At 41.4% G+C, this 17,808-nt stretch overlaps 1 protein-coding gene across 1 annotated transcript; it reads left to right on the plus strand.

The window, feature by feature from the left end:
• Positions 1–1,176: 1,176 nt before the first annotated feature.
• Positions 1,177–17,041, plus strand: LOC307236446 (UNC93-like protein MFSD11). The gene is made up of 13 exons (XM_080008871.1): positions 1,177–1,522; positions 5,693–5,748; positions 6,026–6,133; positions 6,282–6,361; positions 8,208–8,304; positions 8,815–8,873; positions 9,029–9,173; positions 9,776–9,825; positions 11,008–11,073; positions 11,162–11,287; positions 13,218–13,392; positions 13,686–13,821; positions 15,656–17,041. Exons 1-13 carry the CDS (start codon positions 1,433–1,435, stop codon positions 15,875–15,877), a joined length of 1,410 nt encoding a protein of 469 aa, XP_079864997.1. The 5' UTR covers positions 1,177–1,432; the 3' UTR covers positions 15,878–17,041.
• Positions 17,042–17,808: the final 767 nt, after the last annotated feature.

Below are 17,808 nucleotides of genomic sequence, written 5' to 3' on the forward strand. Positions count from 1 at the left end.
GTATTATTAGTATTATTATCAATAATAATAATAATAATAATAAATATAGCTGCAGGCAGCAATACAGAGGGTCCAGTTTAGTCGTGTTACTGTTGGTGCATATTACAATTTTCCGGGTTCTGTGAAACACAGCACAAGTTTCAATTTTCCAAGTTCACATTGAGCGCAGCATCGGGTCCACCGGGTAGTCGAACAAGCGTAAATACTATGCAAAGCAACCAGGTCTGCACAGCACAACTCTCAGTAACCAGAGACAAACAACAACATCGATTCATGAGTTGTCCATCTGTTCATCGATGTGTATCAAACTTGAACGACAAGATGTCTGAAACGTCCAGGTTCCAACGAGACCTCAACCATGTCCATTAGTTTGGCGATCGTCATGTTCCACTTTTAGCCTGAAAAAGCCAAGGAGAAAGATAATAATAAAAATTTGAGCAATAACACTAACTAAATATGGCTGCGGGCAGCAGTTCACAAGGTCCATTATCGTCACCAATTTGATTTGATGCGCTTGTCTTTACATCAGCATTAAGTCCAAAACAAGTTCGAATTTTCCGAGTTTCCCTTGAACGCAGAAGCACCTAACATTTTGACCCGGTGACGCGCAGAATTAGAATCTTGGCGTGTGGGCGATGCACGAACGCTCAACTACTTCTGGTAAAATTAATTCCGTTTTTCATTAATTCCTGCCACGAACGTGTATCGATATGGATCAAGCTTCAACCACGAGATGTCTGTGTCGTCCCGTTTCTAACGAGACCTCAACCAAGTCCTGGCTCCGGCAGTTGTCCTGTTCCAGACACTTTTAGCACGAAAAGTGCCAAGTCCCTGTGGGATGGACCCCTGATAATAAAGTAGAGGAATAAGAATATAACAAAAAAAGAAAATATCGATATATGACAAAATGTGAACTTATGTAATAAACCCAACAATGAGCCAGGAAGATGAACCTAAAGATCATGATAAGAAACGGTCACGTACAATAAATAGAATTTAAAAAAAAGAAATCAACCCTGCATGGTCCCAAACCCAAGAGCCTCTGACTGTCCCCAAACTGGACCCTGCCGCAGCCACAGCTCATTCACAGCGGTGACCTCTGGAAGGCGGCGGCGCAAGAGAGACACCAGCACGGAGCCCGGGAAAACACGCGGAGAAGAAGAGGAAGCAGCCGAAGCAGAAGACGAAGAAGAAAAATCAACAAGGGGAGCGGTAATGAAAGTCACAAGTCGGGCGACTTGACGGCGGCGTGCGGGATGCGGTTCCTCCAGCTCCAGCTCCACTCAGCTCAGCGCTGAAGCAGGGACCTGTCGAGGCGGGCTTCACCCCCCACCCCCTGGCCGCCGGGCGTTTTTAAATGGGCCGATTCTGACGCTGTCGCTCAGATGAGCGGGGCGTACTCCGTTGCGAGCGTGATTTAGGAGAAGGAGGCATGGCAGACGTCCGAACCCACAACGTGCTGGTGCTGGGGCTCGGCTTCCTGCTGCTCTTCACCGCTTTCACCACCTGCGGAAACATTGAGGTAAAACCCGGTGGATCCGTCCGTCCCAACCGCTTTGTCCTTTTCCGGTGCGCACTGTTCATGAGAAATAACACTTGTTTGGCAGAACATGCTCTGAGGGGTTTTGTTTTGTTTTTGTTTTTTTAATCTCAAAAACGCGATTTGTTTATTTATAATATTATTATTAATAATAATAATAATAATAATAATAATAATAATTATTATTATTATTATTATTATGATCTTTTTATTTTATTATTATTTTTATTATTATTATTAATAATAATAATAATAATAATAATAATAATAATAATAATAATCATCATCCTCACATATATTATTTATTTATTTTTTACAGAAAACGCGTTTTTGGGTTTTGTTTTGGTGGAAAGTGTTTTTATTTGTGTTTTTGGCAGGAAATACTTTTTTTTTTGCAGAAAACCTGTTTTGGCCTATTTTAGGCGGAAAACGCGTTTTTGTTTTCTCCTCAGATGTGCAATTCGTTCACTTAAAATTCATTAATTACTGTAATTTATTAATTCCCAAATATTTGTAAACCACTTAGAGCTGCAAATGTCCGAAAAGTGCTATATGAATAAAGTTTATTATTTTGTTGTTATTATTATTATTATTATTATTTTCATTCAAACTTTAAGAAAAGTTCCCTAGTCACTGAGTGAAGTTAATGGTTTTACTTAAATATAAATGGATGTGTGGGCGGATTCCTTAAAAAGTAACAGTAACCGTTTGTACTTGTAGTGATGTCGTTAGGGACATGTCCAGTTAGAGACGCGTGACTGACCCACGTGTCCAGCGCGTCCCGTGTTTCCCATTTTCATCATGGCTCCAAGAATTTATAAAAAATTATACAGAGAATGTCAGAGTAAGGTTAACCGTATCCCAATAGAAATTAACGTAAAAATAAAAAAGCTAAAAATCCAAAATAAGATGTGTGTGTGTGTGTGTGTGTGTGTGTGTGTGTGTGTGTGTGTGTGTGTGTGTGTGTGTGTGTGTGTGTCGACCCAAGGAGGTGGGCCCAGGCCTTTTGGTTATGTGGGTTCAAAGGATTATGGGGCCAGGGATGTTATGTGTCCCCATTGTGTTTTTCTTATGTGGACCCTGACGTAGCCGCTTATGGCCTCAGGGGTTCTGTGTTATTGTTGTCTGTGAAACTAAATGGAAGCTGCCCCTGCTGGTTGCGCGGTGTATGGCTTATAAAAGAACGCTCTGTCTTGACAGAATTAATTTGTTTCCTCTTGCCACATTGGTGTCAGAAGTTGGATATGGAACAAATTAACCGAGAGCTTTGTGAAATAGCAGAGGTTATACGGGAGATGGACCAGCTGGCAGGTAGCCCTGCCCAACCCGATGCCGCCAGTTTATCGCGATTGAAGGTTTCTGGCACAAGATGGAAGCCAACCTGAGATCGGTCGCCACCCAGTTGCCAGGGGGGGAAACTGCAACGCTGTCGGCTGCCTATGAATATCCACCAGCGCCACTTGTGCCTGGGTTTTGTCAACCATGGCTGCACCTCGAACCCCAGCGAAGCTGCCAAGGTACAGTGGGGGTGTGCCATGGGAGCTCTATCTCGCCCAGGTACGTCTTGCAGCACGGTACCGCCGATGGCAAGACAAATCGGCGTCGATCCACTTAGCTCTGGCACTGGAGGGAAAGGCGCTGCAGGTTCTGCTATACCTCCTACCAGCAGAGCAGTATAACTTCTAAGCCCTCATCACAGCGCTGGAGAGCCTTTTTGTGTAGCGCCTGTTTTCGTGCAGCGCCTGTTTGCGGATGTAAGCAAGGAGCAGCTGGCCAGCTGCCATCGGCAGGAAACAGAGCCTGGGCACCCTCGCAGCAGATGTGCGGCTCCATGCTCAACATGGTTATCCACAGTTCAGCGTAGCAGACCAGGAGGACCTCGCTCTGCACGCCTTCTTGCAGACACTGTCACCGGAGCGCCTACGCCAGCATGTGCGTCCCACTGCACCCCGGTCAAGGCACTACAGGACGCGATCTTTGGCGGCGAAGCAACCCCACCAAGGGCACCCTCGTCCAGACCACGCATCAGAGCAGCAGACTGCGACGGCAACGACGACGGAGAGCCTGTCTGTCATGTGCCACCCCCAGTCCCCCGGCTTTGGCGATGACCATCACGGGCCACCGACCCTACCGCACCCAAGCCTCGTTCCCGCCCACTGCCGGGAAACGACAGGGGAGTGGTCCAGTGAGGGTAACCCTGCTCCCAAACCTGACTCCCCCTCGAGGCCGATGCACTCTGGTTGGCCACCATGGCCACACCAGGGGCCTCTACGGGGACTGTGAACTCGATGGCCAGGTTTGCCAAGCCCAGCCAAAGACGGCGTTCACCATTGGACAAGGGCTGTGACAGTTCCGATGCCATTTGGACTCTGTAACACGGCAGCCATGTTCGAGAGGGTGCTGGCAGCTGTTCCCCGGGATTGCTGTGTGGTGTACCTGGACGACCTGCTGGTACACGGCAACAGTTTCAAGGGGGCCTTGGCCAACCTGCAGGAGTTTTTCGCTGCCATTTGACAGGCCGGGTTAAGGCTTAACCCAAAAAAGTGCCATCTGTTCCAGAGAGAGACAACGTTCCTGGGGCAGCGCGCAAGGGGCTGCCATTGATCCAGCAAAAGGGGTTGTGGTCCGAGACTGGTCAACGCCGACTACTGTTAGCAAGCTGCAAGGCTTCCTGGGCCTGTTGGACTCCTACTACCGCCGGTTCATGAGGGAGTTTGCTACCATAGCCAGCCCACTTCACCGCCTCACCGACAAGAGCCGCCCCTTCTGCTGGGATGACACTTGCGATGTGGCCTTCACCTGTCATCGAGGCCCCTGTGCTGGCCTATCCTGATGCCCAGCAGCCCTTTATTGTGGACACTGACGCCAATAACGTGGGAGTGGGGGCTGTCTTGTCCCAAGGAAAAGGGGGTGAGGAGCAGGCGGTGGCCTACTACAGCCGGGCACTACGGCAGGCCAAAAGGAACTATTGCCTTACCTGGCGAAGCTGCTGGCAGTGGTCCAGGCATTGCGGCACATCCGACCTTACCGGCACGGCAATCGGTTTCTCCTACACACTGACCATGCCTCTCTCACCTGGCTCCTGAACTTTCGTAACCCTGAGGACCAGGTAGCCCGGTGGCTGGAGGTCCTACAGGGATATGACCTTGAGATGCAGCACCGGACGTTAACATGGTAACGCTGACGCCCACTCCCGGTGCCCCTGTGCGGTGATGGAGTGCTATTACTGTCTGTATCAGGAGTGGGATCATGTGATGCAGATGATGGCGGCCATCCAGACCAGCGGCGAAGAGGAAGTGGCTGCCGTTGTCAAACCAGGAGCTGCAGCAACAGTACGCCCGAGGCGTACGTGGTGCCGGATCAGAGCGTGGCTACAATGCCAGAGAGGCTGGGGGAGATGTTCCCCCGTGATTATCTGTGAAAATTAAGCGAAGCTGGTTGGTGGACAGGTCTCTACTGTCATTCTGACAGGGACACACACACAGTAACCTACATACTGCTAAGTGTGCCCGTTTGCCAAGTTACAGATGGTTGTCCTCGCGTAAATGTTCCCTAATTTAATTTAATACAATCAATCAATCAATAGTTCAGAAGCTATCTCCACTCGAGCGATCAGAGCCATCTCCACCCCGCTGCACAAACAAAAAGCCCTGGCCCCTGTCCCCTCTCCAGGAGCGGGGGCTCTGTCCCGGCTCTGTCCGCAAAGGGACCCATCTGGGAGGGGTGGGGAGACGGGGTGGTGGTGGAAACCGAAGCGTTCACTTTATTCTCAAAATTTGAACTTTAAGGTCAGAATTCTGACTTCTTTCGCGAAACACGGGTGCTTTTTTTAAATTTTTGCTCGGCCCTAACACTCTCCCAACAGAGACCCAAATATATGTTCACAAGCACTGAAAAAGTGAGTCTAATAGGTCCCTGAGTAACTATCTTTGGCAGCATTGGAAAAGGCTGAGAATTGAAATTAGACCAAAATTCTAAATTGTGAAATCTATTTCACATAGCTGTTGACACAGTTCTCTGATGACGTCATCTGACAGCAGACTTTCTTGTGCCATGGGAGTGACATCATTATTATGACTCTTTTTATGCACACCTGCTGTAAATGAGCATTAAACATTGTTTTTTTCTTTTGTTTTTGTTTGTTTTTTTTAGCAAACGGTGGTGAAAAGCCTGAGGAACGACACGTTCACTGGAAGTGGTTACCACAGGTGAGCAGGAGTGTTGGAACGGTGAATCAGGGCCGAGCGATAACTTTGATGTCGTGATTATGAGATGTGATGTTCGGGATCTTGGTTATGGTAACAGCGTGATAAATTTAAATGTTGTCCTTAAGGCGGCATTAAAGTAAAGTCATGCAATTTTCTGAATTTCATAGACTGCACTATGCCCTTTGTTAAATAGTAATTGCAAGATAAGAACTACAATTTTTAATTATAAATGATTATCTGCATTGTTCTGATCTGTTTTTTTTTCCCTTGTTTACAGTCTTGGAATCATCTATGGAATCTTTTCTTTTTCAAATTTACTTGCGCCAACAGTTGTTGAAGTCGTTGGCGCACCGTTAACTATGTTTCTTAGTGGTATACTTTATAGGTAAGGATATATATTTTTCAATTTTATAATTATCACAATCAATTATTATTATTTAATTATTATCACGACAGCCTTATATTAAATTTTAATTTGAACATTGTTGTGCACTTTACTTTACATTTGTTCTCTTCATTCTTTTTTTCCTCAGTGGCTACATAGCAGTGTTCATTATCCCGTCAACTTGGTCCTTTTACTTGACGTCTGTGCTAATTGGAATAGCAGCAGCCAGTAAGCAGCCGTCACTTGACCAGCACTGTGGGAATAATAACTACCTCTCAATGGGAACTGAATTCAAATATAAGAGGGGGAAAAAAGGGATATTTGTATCTTAAGGATTTGGTTTGTCATTGACCGACAGGGACAGGCCCACATGTGCATTGCAGACCAAGTTAAAAAAAAGAAAAAAAAGAAATCACTTCATGCACAAGTTTGGTCCCCATAAAGACTTTTAACAATTAATGCCCAAATAAATCCACTTTTATTTCCATGTTGAGGGGATTGTGTACCTTTTATGTTACGTACTGTATGTACAGTATATAATCATGTCTCTATTTCAGACCTGCCAACCTGCACGCATTTTGTGTACCAACTATGCTTACGCAAAAAAAAAATATATATATATATATATATATTTTAATGTAATGACGGAAATCAGTCCTTACAAAACAGTAGTGTACATTTATTGGGTATTTATGGTTCTATATCCCCTCCAGCTCCTCTCACTCAACATCCACTGAGCGGTACTTTATTATCCACCGAGCTGTAACGCTGCATTGTGAGTTCAAATAGGAAGTGTGAGAGTTATAATAAAGCACAAACACATGACCCCGATGTAAACATATAAAACGTGAGATGCACCGATCGATCAGTGTCAGATATAGATTTTCAGATTCTGTCCCGGTGAAATGAACACACCGACACTGTGCTCATGTACTGTACTGTACTGGTAAAAATGATCCCATACTCAAACCCGATACCAACGTAATGTAATGTTGTTACATTACCTACTTACAGTAGTTGACGCTCTAAATAGAGAGCAAAAGAAAATGACGCCGTTTGGAGGTATTTCAACGTAAACGAAGAAGATTAAATCAATTATTTATTCATTGCCTGACAAAATTCGGCTCGCGATGAAAGGTTTGACTTTCATGACTAGGTTCTTGATGAGTCACTCAGTAAAACGAGTCGTTAGATGTGACTCGGAGGAGGGCTTCCAGTGAACAAAAGTGAGAGGAGTCAACCATTTATTTATTGACAATTTTTAATGATTACATAATTTATTTGCAAAGTACCATACATTTCCATGTTAGTTATATGTTGTGTGCTACTAAAAGAGTTACAGGTTGAATTATACTGAAACTTGGGGACCGTCCATATTCTAGTTTACTGGAACTCTGTGACTGTTCCATGTTCTATTATTGTTCCATAGTGAATAATGACCAATTATAAACAGCAATCGGCAATCTGTCAAAATCAGCAATCTCACTGTTGTGGTAACTGAAAATTGCAGCGGTGCTCTGTGTGTGAGGCTGTCCAATCACGTGAGCGTGATCAGATCATGGGACGTATTTGTCATCGCCGTACAGCAGATCGGAAATCGGAATCTGCAGGTCAGACTTAAAGAAAAATCGGAAATAGGAATCCGCCAAGAAAACTGCAATCGGTGCATCTCTGGTTGGTAAACATGGTCGGAAACGTCACAAGATGATGCATTTCAAGCGGTGTATCCTATTGAGATGAGTGCTATACTGTATATATTAGCCGTAGTAGCTCGCATATGATGTGATGAGCCTCGTTTCCAGACGGCTGCCGTGTGAATAACCTGATGGAGTCATTTAGCTGCAGCAACTCAAACACCACGGAGACTCTGTCACACTATTGTGGTACTCTAAATATTGACCTAAGGTTGGCAGGTCTGCTATTACGTATTTGATTAAAAAAGAAAAAAAAAAAACATCCATTGCCACAGAAGTAAAGTGGTATTGCATATTCTATAAATATTTATCATTGATCAATAAGAGCTAATGATTACAAGGAGCTGTCCTGATATCTGTTTATCTGTGTGTCTCCGCAGTGCTGTGGACGGCTCAGGGTCATTTTCTGGTGGAAAACTCTGAGGCTTCCACCATAAACAGGAACACAGGGCTGTTTTGGGCTCTGCTGCAGTGCAGGTAGATCCGCCCATAGATGATCCACTGCACTGTTTGGGCTGTAGGAATATCCCTCAAGTTTTGGGGTTTTAGCAAAGATAATTGATCACAAGAGCATTTGGCGCCACTTGTATTTTTAATGGATCATCTGCAGTGTTCATAATACCGTTATCAATACCGTAATATATTGAATATAATTCGATTATTGCATGTGTTTAATTCCTCTAAAGGGGTTTTTGCCTTCAATGCAAACATCTTTAATGGGTTAAATATGAGGATGGGATGTTCACATTCCCTTATTTTCCTTCTTCGCTCAAAAACGTCCCCCTATGAGCACCATTGCTTCTTCAAGATCCAGATTTATACAGAAAACTTACTCTGTGCTTATTGTTTCGTGATAAAAGAGCCATTTACATTTAGGTTTGTAATAATAATAATAATGGTTCCTGAACACAATTTATGCATATTTTCTTAATTTGAATGTTTCTGATTTTTACCATTTCTTTATTAATTTTTTTCTTCAATTCACAGCATGTTGTTTGGCAATCTGTACATTTATTTCGATTGGAACGGAGTCACAGAAATCTCAGGTAGGCCCACAATGAAGAACATATTCGCAGAAATTCTAACGGCAAATGACTCATTGTTGTACAACGACGTGTCATTCCTATAACGATGCCCAGAAGTGTTGTGTTTTTTTATCCTGTGATTCTTTAAAAAAAGAAAAAATGGAATCCTCCCTCAGACAGGAGCAGGAAGACCATCTTCACCACGCTGCTGGTCACCTCCCTGGTGGGAACGCTGAGCTTCCTGGTGCTGAGACGAGTCCACCAGCAGGAGGCGCTGCTCTCCGAGGACGAGGCACAGTCGCTGCTCTCTGCTCCAACCAGGTCAACAAAGTGTAAAACACCCTCCATTCACATCCGGGACCCTCAGTTTGAGACGCTTTTTTTTTTATTTTTTATCATTATAAATTTTTTATTTTTTATTTGATTTTGTCTCTGAGACCCCCAAATCATAACTTTTTTTTCATTGTTATGATCACGTCCCAAAGTTCCGTTACTGTCTTTATAACAAGGGAGTCGTTAAAACGTTAATCATTTGTACACTCTCTAACGGTGCCAACGTCTTTCAAATGGAATAATGGTGAAGTTTTAACTATTAATCATTTTAGGTTAATCGTCCCCCGGGACCCTCTCAAAGGTCCCCCTGTGCGGTCCCTGGACCCCACGTCGGGAGCGACTGCACTTAGAAATAAATTAAATGGTGTTTACATATATGTATCTGTTTAGTCGTGAGCGGTGCAGAACGTTCTGTGTGTTGGTTACTGCTTAGATCTATTGGCATAATTAATCGATTCTGGACCCTCCCTTTCCCTTTTCTTATTTGAATTTGGGGGATTGTTTGTATTTGTGATTTTCATTTTGAATAATTGTCGATTATACTTTTATTAGGACGATAAAAATGGATTTGCTGTGTTTGTTTCGAGCAGGTATAAAGAGAGAGCAAACCGTGCGGTGAAGGACGCCAAGTCCGAATTCAGTAAGTTGTACAGAACCTTAATGATATGTTATACGATGGATTTATTTTTATATATATATATATATATATATATATATATATATATATATATATATATCTCTCTCCACACATTGAAGCTTATTTTACATTCAATACGTACTTAATAGATACAGAATAAGCTTCGACTCTAACTTTTTGTGTAGTTTCATTTCGAAATGGAACAGCATTTTTTACATTCTGTACCAATTGGAAATATACATTCACTCTTTTTGGATTCTGATGTGGTTCAAACTGAAAAATTTAAGTTAAAAACTTTACGTTTTTTCGGCTGTTGCTTTACTTGAGGAAAGCTATAGTGGTTTTTAAAAGGGATCTATTATGCGTTTTTCTTTCCTGTCCAATATTAAATTTCACATTGTGGGATGTTCATATTAGACGTGACCAAACTGCCAAATAATGAGGTGAACTAATGACAAAGTTAATCGCTGTGAACAAAACCCTCAGGCCTCGACCGCGCTGAACGCTCCGTTTTCAAAGGGTTTTTTTTTCTACTCACACCACAAACTGATGTCAGCCCATCACGGATTTCTTTATATGGTCATCAGCTCCATCCCATCCACTTTGTATTTCTCCAAACAAAAAAAAATAGTGTGTTTTTGTTGTAGATGTTTTTATTACATTTCCCGACGTACACATGAAACAAAAATCATAGGTCCCCTTTGAAATGTATTTTATTGGCTTGTTAATTGTGACTTGTTTGCATAAAAATGCACCAGAATGCAGGAATAGAGGTCTCTGAAACGAAATTTCTTCCTGGGGGAGGATCCCCAGACACCCTGACTAATATTTTGTCAATGGGGTTGAGGTGGATTAAGGCGAGGTGGTGGCTTGGGTTTCCTCCCACCATCAAAGGTGTGTGTGTGTGTGTGTGTGTGTGTGTGTGTGTGTGTGTGTGTGTGTGTGTGTGTGTGTGTGTGTGTGTGTGTGTGTGTGTGTGTGTGTGTGTGTGTGTGTGTGTGTGTGTGTGTGTGTGTGTGTGGAACAAAAAAAATGTTTTGGTCAATATTTTAAAATGTTCTTTATGTGTTTTAATAATTTCAGAAATTTTAACTTGGTTTGGAGCCACTTTAACTTGTTTGGCTGCAAACACTGATAAATGTTATGCATTTGACAAATACAACTTATTTATTTATTCATTTTCAGAGACAATCTTCCAGCTTCTGAAGACTAAAACCATACTGCTGCTGAGCTGCTGCATGGCGTACAGTGGTGAGCACAGTCTAGGGTTCTCAATAAAAGTCGTATTATATCTAAGCCCTTTCGTAGTGTTTTATTTAAATACCCCACGGTGTTGCAGGCCTGGAGCTCTCCTTCTACAGCGGGGTGTATGGAACCTGCATCGGGGCCACAACTGAGTTTGGAAAATCCGCAAAAGGTTTAATTGGGATTTCTGGGATTGTGGTCGGCATTGGAGAAATAGTAGGTAAGATTAATAATCCATTGTCCAATTTTATTATACCATGCATAGTGCATAATGCCTGTGGTACATAAATTAGAAGGCCTGTGCCTAAAAAAGGATAATACTGCACAATGTGGCTTACCTATTCTTTTGCGAAATGTTTGGGTCTAAATTGATAACCCAAAACTGAAATTGAGTGTCATATTGTGCTTCGCCTTTGCACCGCCAACGGCCGTAAACTTACGATTGGGAGATGGCACGAGATGAGCTTTAGAGTGAGACGCATTGTGACTCAGAAACAGGCAGGCCAGCGTTTTGAAGTTGTGGCGGTGCGAAAGTTGGATAACGCGAACTGTAAAGTAGGGAAGACGAAATGAAGCTTGGTGAAGCATTACGGTTTTTCCCAACATACTGTGTGGAAAATTACAAAAAAAAAGAAAAACCTGACGAGAAACGAAGACGAGGACCTTCCGTGTGTGTGTGGACATTAATGATGATTTGACACAACAGAAAAGCAGCAAATTCTCAGATTTGGGCACCTGAATCTATCAATAAACACGTAATAAATGGCTTAAGTCTTATACGATCAAAATGGTAAATGGTGGTGGGGAAAAACAGAGAATCAGCTGCTAAATATCATTATTTACTTACCAATTCTCTCTTCCAAATTATCCAGATACGTAACTATCCATTCATGAAATGAAATGGCACAGTTTAGGATATTCTGGGAATATGCACCAACATTAATGTTTTGTGCAGCAGTGTTCGAAAGAAATCCCTGCAACTTGAAGAAGCAAAGTTAACTCTGCTGCATTCAAGGTCTGTTGGAAGTGCTGCCTTGCTGCCTTCAAGCGTCAGAAATTTCTAATTTAGATATTTATTCATAATTTATGGATCAGCGATACCCTAGCACTACTACAAATATATACAAGCTGGTTTTTGTTTATCTAAATATTTATTTTATTGTTTATAGACCAGCAACACCCAGGCCGGGAGTAATGGTCTATACCTTTACAAAAGGACAAAAAATGTACAATAACTAATTTTTGTTGAATTTTAGATTATTATTTAGAGTTTGTTTGTTTATTTAAATATTTTTTGTTTAACTGCACTTTAGTACAAATGTGTACATTCAGAAGAGTAAGTCCTTCGAGTTTTAATGTCAAAGTGACCATTGGCAATGGTGTTATCTGACTTATTTCCTGTGTTGAAATGGTTGATACAGCCTGTTCAAATATAGACATTCATGAACCGCTGACTGCCAGAATCTATCATTGTATCCTCACAGTGGTGGCCTGCTGGCAACAAACCTTTCACCTGCTCTCAAAATAGCTGTTTTAGTGTCACAGGAGTATCCATCCATTATGTTTACAAGTGGTGGTATCAAGGGATGGTATGTTTGTATGTGCGTCGATGTGGCGGGGGTGGTGGAGTATTGGTGAGCTGGTCTGGGTTAAAAAAAAAAAAAAAAAAAAAAGTCCAGGGCCATTTTTTAGTCAGTCTCCGTCCCTGACCCTGCACCCACCACTGATGAACTGATGCTGAAACCCCATTTTCTGTTTTGTAAGTACATTAGTTATTTATTACTTAATCAATATTGGTTAAACATTAGTCCTTTTTGTCCTTTTGTTTTCACCCACCTTAATGATATGTAGTTTTGGTTTTATTATATAGAGGTTAATAATAGTACATTGTACTAAGAAGTTGTTGGCTCATTAGTTTGTGATTCACATGCACTAAAATTCACCAGAATGTTATTGATCTAAAGCACTTTAAGTTGCATGTTGCGTAGGAGAGTTGCAATACATTAAAGGTATTACAATATTATTATTATTAATATTTTTCCTTTAAGACAACTGTATTTTAACTGTTTGTATGATCAGTCTATTAATATTTGAATGAATATATATATATATATATATATTTGAAGTGTTATCCCTTGTTTTCCCTGCAGGCGGAGGCTTTTTCGGTCTGATATGCAAGAACAACCGTTTCAGACGCACCTCGGTGGTGTTTTTGGGGATGGTGGTCCACTTCATCGCCTTCTACCTGATCTTCCTCAGCATCCCAGACGATGCTCCCGTGGTGTTACAAACCAGCACGCAGAGCCGGCCCTATCTCACCCCAAGGTAGTTCCCGAAAAAAGGATCTATTTATTTTTCATGAATATTATAAGTGACAGCACTTTTTATTTTTATATTTATTTTTCTTCTGCCTGTGCCGGGTGGCACTTTTCCAAGGAGGAGGTCAGATATTTTCCAGTTCCGACCTCATTGGAACCCAGCATTTATTATAAAATATTATTACATTTCTATAAAAATTTAAAATGATTGGGCGAACCCGGGGCTAAGCGCTGCCCCGGAATATGAATGAATCATCATCAGAGTAGTGTTGTGTAACATGTCCAACTTGTCCCGGGCAGCGTTTCCATCGCACTGCTGTGCAGCTTCCTGCTGGGATTGGGCGACAGCTGCTTCAATACGCAGCTCTACAGCATTTTGGGACAGGTGTACGCTGAGCACAGCACACCCGCCTTCGCCATCTTCAAATTCATCCAGGTAGAACGCTGAGGTGGTCGTCGTTTGTTTGTTTGTTTGTTTGTTTGTTCATTTTCAAAGACAAACAAATGTATGTGAGAAATATTATTGAAAGTCATTTCCATATGTGACCCACCGCAGCAAAACCCGCATTGTCGCGCATTTCTTAAATCGCCAGGGGCAGCCAGATAAGTTGAAACGACCTTCCTAGAAGGAAAATTTGATTTTTACAGATTGGTGTTCCTTTTTGGTTTATTTTTTTCTTATCTCCCAACATATTTTCAAAATCGAGTTTGATTTACAAAAAGTAGAAAAGGTTAAATATTCCCTTTAGATTACATTGGGAAACACAGCTCATTTACCGAGACGCTGAATAGTACTGAACAATGGCGATCGTTTGTTTCCTTTAAGGCGACTGTCCAGGTGAAGATCATTCCTCTATATTCCATGTGAGGGGATGTCACAATGTGAAACCGTTCTTATAGAGTACAACCTTTAAATCATACTACTTTTACACACACACGGAAACGTTATTGTGAAGGGGGTGTATACCAAAGAAGAAGTCATGCTGACATCACTTCCGTAAACAAGACGAGGATCCTTTGGTTTCACTTGTCTGTGAAAACTTTAATCTCCGCGTTGTTATGGATTACGAGAAGCGGGCGGCAGAAAATCTAAATCATATCGCGGACCTTAATCTGACCAGTGCGATAGCTCCAAGTCAGTGTAAGCACCGTATACTGGACATTTTCCGCGATCATAGTCAGTTCTCCAACAGCGACACTGAATCTGATAGCAATGTTATCCCAGACTTGTAGAACATTTCAAACAGTGGATTTCAACCTGAATGTGACGATGAAACGGAATATTTTCAAGAACTACCTGAGGAAACCGACGATACGCCCGTTGTTACAATGGAAGAAGTTGATGACGTGATGAGGGCCGTTGAGGCTGGTGATGCAGATTATGAACAAGTAGCACTGGACACGATTCAGTTTCTCAAGTTTACCTGCAAATGCAGCCAGGGTTGAAAAGAAAATGAAAAGAGGCCCCAAACAGGCTCTCAGAGTGTAGCTGGAGCAGGGTTGGGGTTAGCCCATAAAATAACTCCAAGAACTTGAAGATATTTGGCATACGCACATTTACATATTAAATGACACACCGAGGCTGAAATACAGACTCATATTATTGATAGACTCTACATTTTGTTGTGTTGTCTGCACTTTTAAACTCCTAAATAGTTCCACTTTTGTAAAACATACGGATAGTCTTACTTTTAAATAAAAGTTTTTTTTTTAAACGAACAATGTTGTGTGTCGCTGACGCTGTTCGACATTTCCTCGAAACACAAGAACGATGCAGATGCAGAGATTGCCCCCAATCAGCAGGGTCTCAAGTCCCCATTCAGCAGGGTGTTAAGTAGCCATGTGACAACTAGCTAGGCTCTGTTGGTCCTCCAACTATTTGCATTCTGGGAGCTGGCTGAATGAAGCCAAGTGTGGGGGGAAATTTTAAAGGTGATATCTCAGAAACACAGTTTGCCACACCCTTGTCATCAACAAGTCATAGCTTTAAAAATATTTGCTTGATTTGCACAAGTGAAACCTCTGAAGCTCTGATTCTTCGCTTTCAAATGATGTGAAGAAAAAAAGTCAAAAGCCGCCAAATGTACCTTAGGTCTACGGTGGGTCACACATTTTCAGTTGTCATTTTGTTTGTTTGTTCTTTTCCTTTGTTCGTTTTCAAAGACCATCTTACAACTTCTGAAGACCAAAACAATACTGCTCCTGATCAAACTAATACTAGGCTGGAAGCAATAGTGGTAACTCTGAGGCGGTGTGCTTCTCCTCCTCAGTCCATCTTTGCAGCGGTGGCGTTCTTCTACAGCGGCTTCCTGCTGCTGCGGTGGCAGCTGCTGCTCATGGTGGTGCTGGGCTTCAGCGGGACGCTCTGCTTCTTCCTGGTGGAGCGGATGCACCACCTCTCCCTGGACGCTCCACTTCCTCCGGGCGGAGAGGACACACCGCCCCTCCAAGGACGCCCGGGAACCCTAGGACAGGACGACTACAATATCTAGTCTTAAAAATGTTCATTTCAATGGTATAAAGTCTTTCAGCGGAAATAAAAATACAATCGGGGTCGTTATCCCAGTGATGGCGAAATTAACCAGATATAAAGTTTTCCGTTAATAGTACAACTATATAAGTACCGTATTTTCTCAAATAGTGAACCTTCCAATAAAGAGGCCTTTATTGGAAGCAGGCTTATATTAGAGGCAGGTTTTTTTTTTTTTTTTTTTTTTAATCTAATTCCCTCTGTTTAAGTATATTTGATAATATTTTAGTATGAATTTGAATTCAAACTTCGATCTGGGTGCCATGCAAACACATGTATGGTGAAAAAAGACACCTTAAAAGTTACAGTTGTGGTGGTAGCTGACGGGGGGGAATTACAGTATTCCGAGTTTCCCTTGGCTGCAGCACTTCCTGCTTTGGAGAGCGAGAGCGCTCAGAGCGAGACCTTTGCCCCAAGAAGCGATCTGCTCCGCACCAGTAGAAAAGAGAGTAAATTAAATACATCTACAAAAAAAACACACTTTGGAGAAAAGATCGCTCTGATAGAGCTCTGCACTTCCGATCTGTTTTTCCCCGGTCTGTATTTGAGGCAGGATTATATGTTTGTGTCGACCACGCCCCTGGCATTTTTTAGACTACCGGTTTATATTTGAGGAAATACGTTATGCTGCTTAATCAAAGATTTTAACATCTCAACATCTGGATTTTACTTTGCACTTTTAACTAATGTTTTACATGTGAAGTCCCTTCTGCCTTAAACTGATATTCTTCAATGTTTAACAAATAATTTACACAAATTTGCACCACTAAGCCTTAATGTTTTAATAGCTTTTGTGTCATATTTTCTATCTCAATTAATGTGTACCCTTCTTTATTGTCTATTTGCGTTGCACGTTGTTAATATTTTAGATTTCTAGTCTTTCTGTTTCAAATGTTTTATTTACCCTGTGAATGTTACTCTCTTTACATTTTTTTAAAAATATCTTTCCATTAAAAATGTTGGTATTATGCTTTTACAGCTCGGTAATAATTATTGCACAAGGACAACATGACGGCCATTTTCTTATTAGATTTAGTAACAGTTTGCTTTTCACATTTTTGTCTTTGTCATATTATTAATATGCAAATTGTATTCTGATTAAGGTTTTCATTAAATAAATATACACAACGGCAACATGATATTGCTGAGCTGCAATGGGTTCCAAATTAATATTATTTTCTTGTATGAGATTTGACAAACAACTCATGAGTGATGTGACAAAGGTCCCTTAAAACATCTTATTTGTTTAATTTGAAAATAATTTAATTTATTCCTTGATATATCAGGGCTAATAAATAAATTGATTCTTCAATAATTACTCTTGTTTCATGAGAAAATGAGTGTATGCTTTAGAAAGCTCATTCTAACATAGTTTTCTAATATATTTGTAATATGCATATCCATTGTTGATGCTGCAGAACCAAAAACATATTTTTATTCTAGTGTACAAAACCTTTCTTTTTATTTATTTTTAGAAATAAAAGTTCTGCAGGACACTTTAAAGGAAAAATATAATAGACTGTACTTAGTTATTGCATAGTGGAATATTATACCACAATTACGTTGAAAATACATGACAAAGAAAATCATGAATAATCAATTTATTGAGTGGACCTGGTATTTGTTCTATGATTTCTATAAAATCATAAATATTTTGTCATGTGTTAAACACTGGATACACTATTTACCTTGTATATTCCTTAATAAACTAAACTCAACAGTAATTGTAAAAAATAGGAATGTGTTTGTGTGTTAAAACTTAAAATATGGTCAGATTAGGATGACATTAATCAGCCGTTTTTACATATTTATTTCATCAAGCATGAAGGCCATCAATCCAAAAGGAGCGGGAGAGAAGAGGAGGCATTGAGGCCTAATAACACTTCACTGGTA

Source organism: Zeus faber, assembly GCF_960531495.2.
Source record: "Zeus faber genome assembly, chromosome: 11".
In the NCBI taxonomy this organism is placed as follows: Eukaryota; Metazoa; Chordata; class Actinopteri; order Zeiformes; family Zeidae; genus Zeus; species Zeus faber.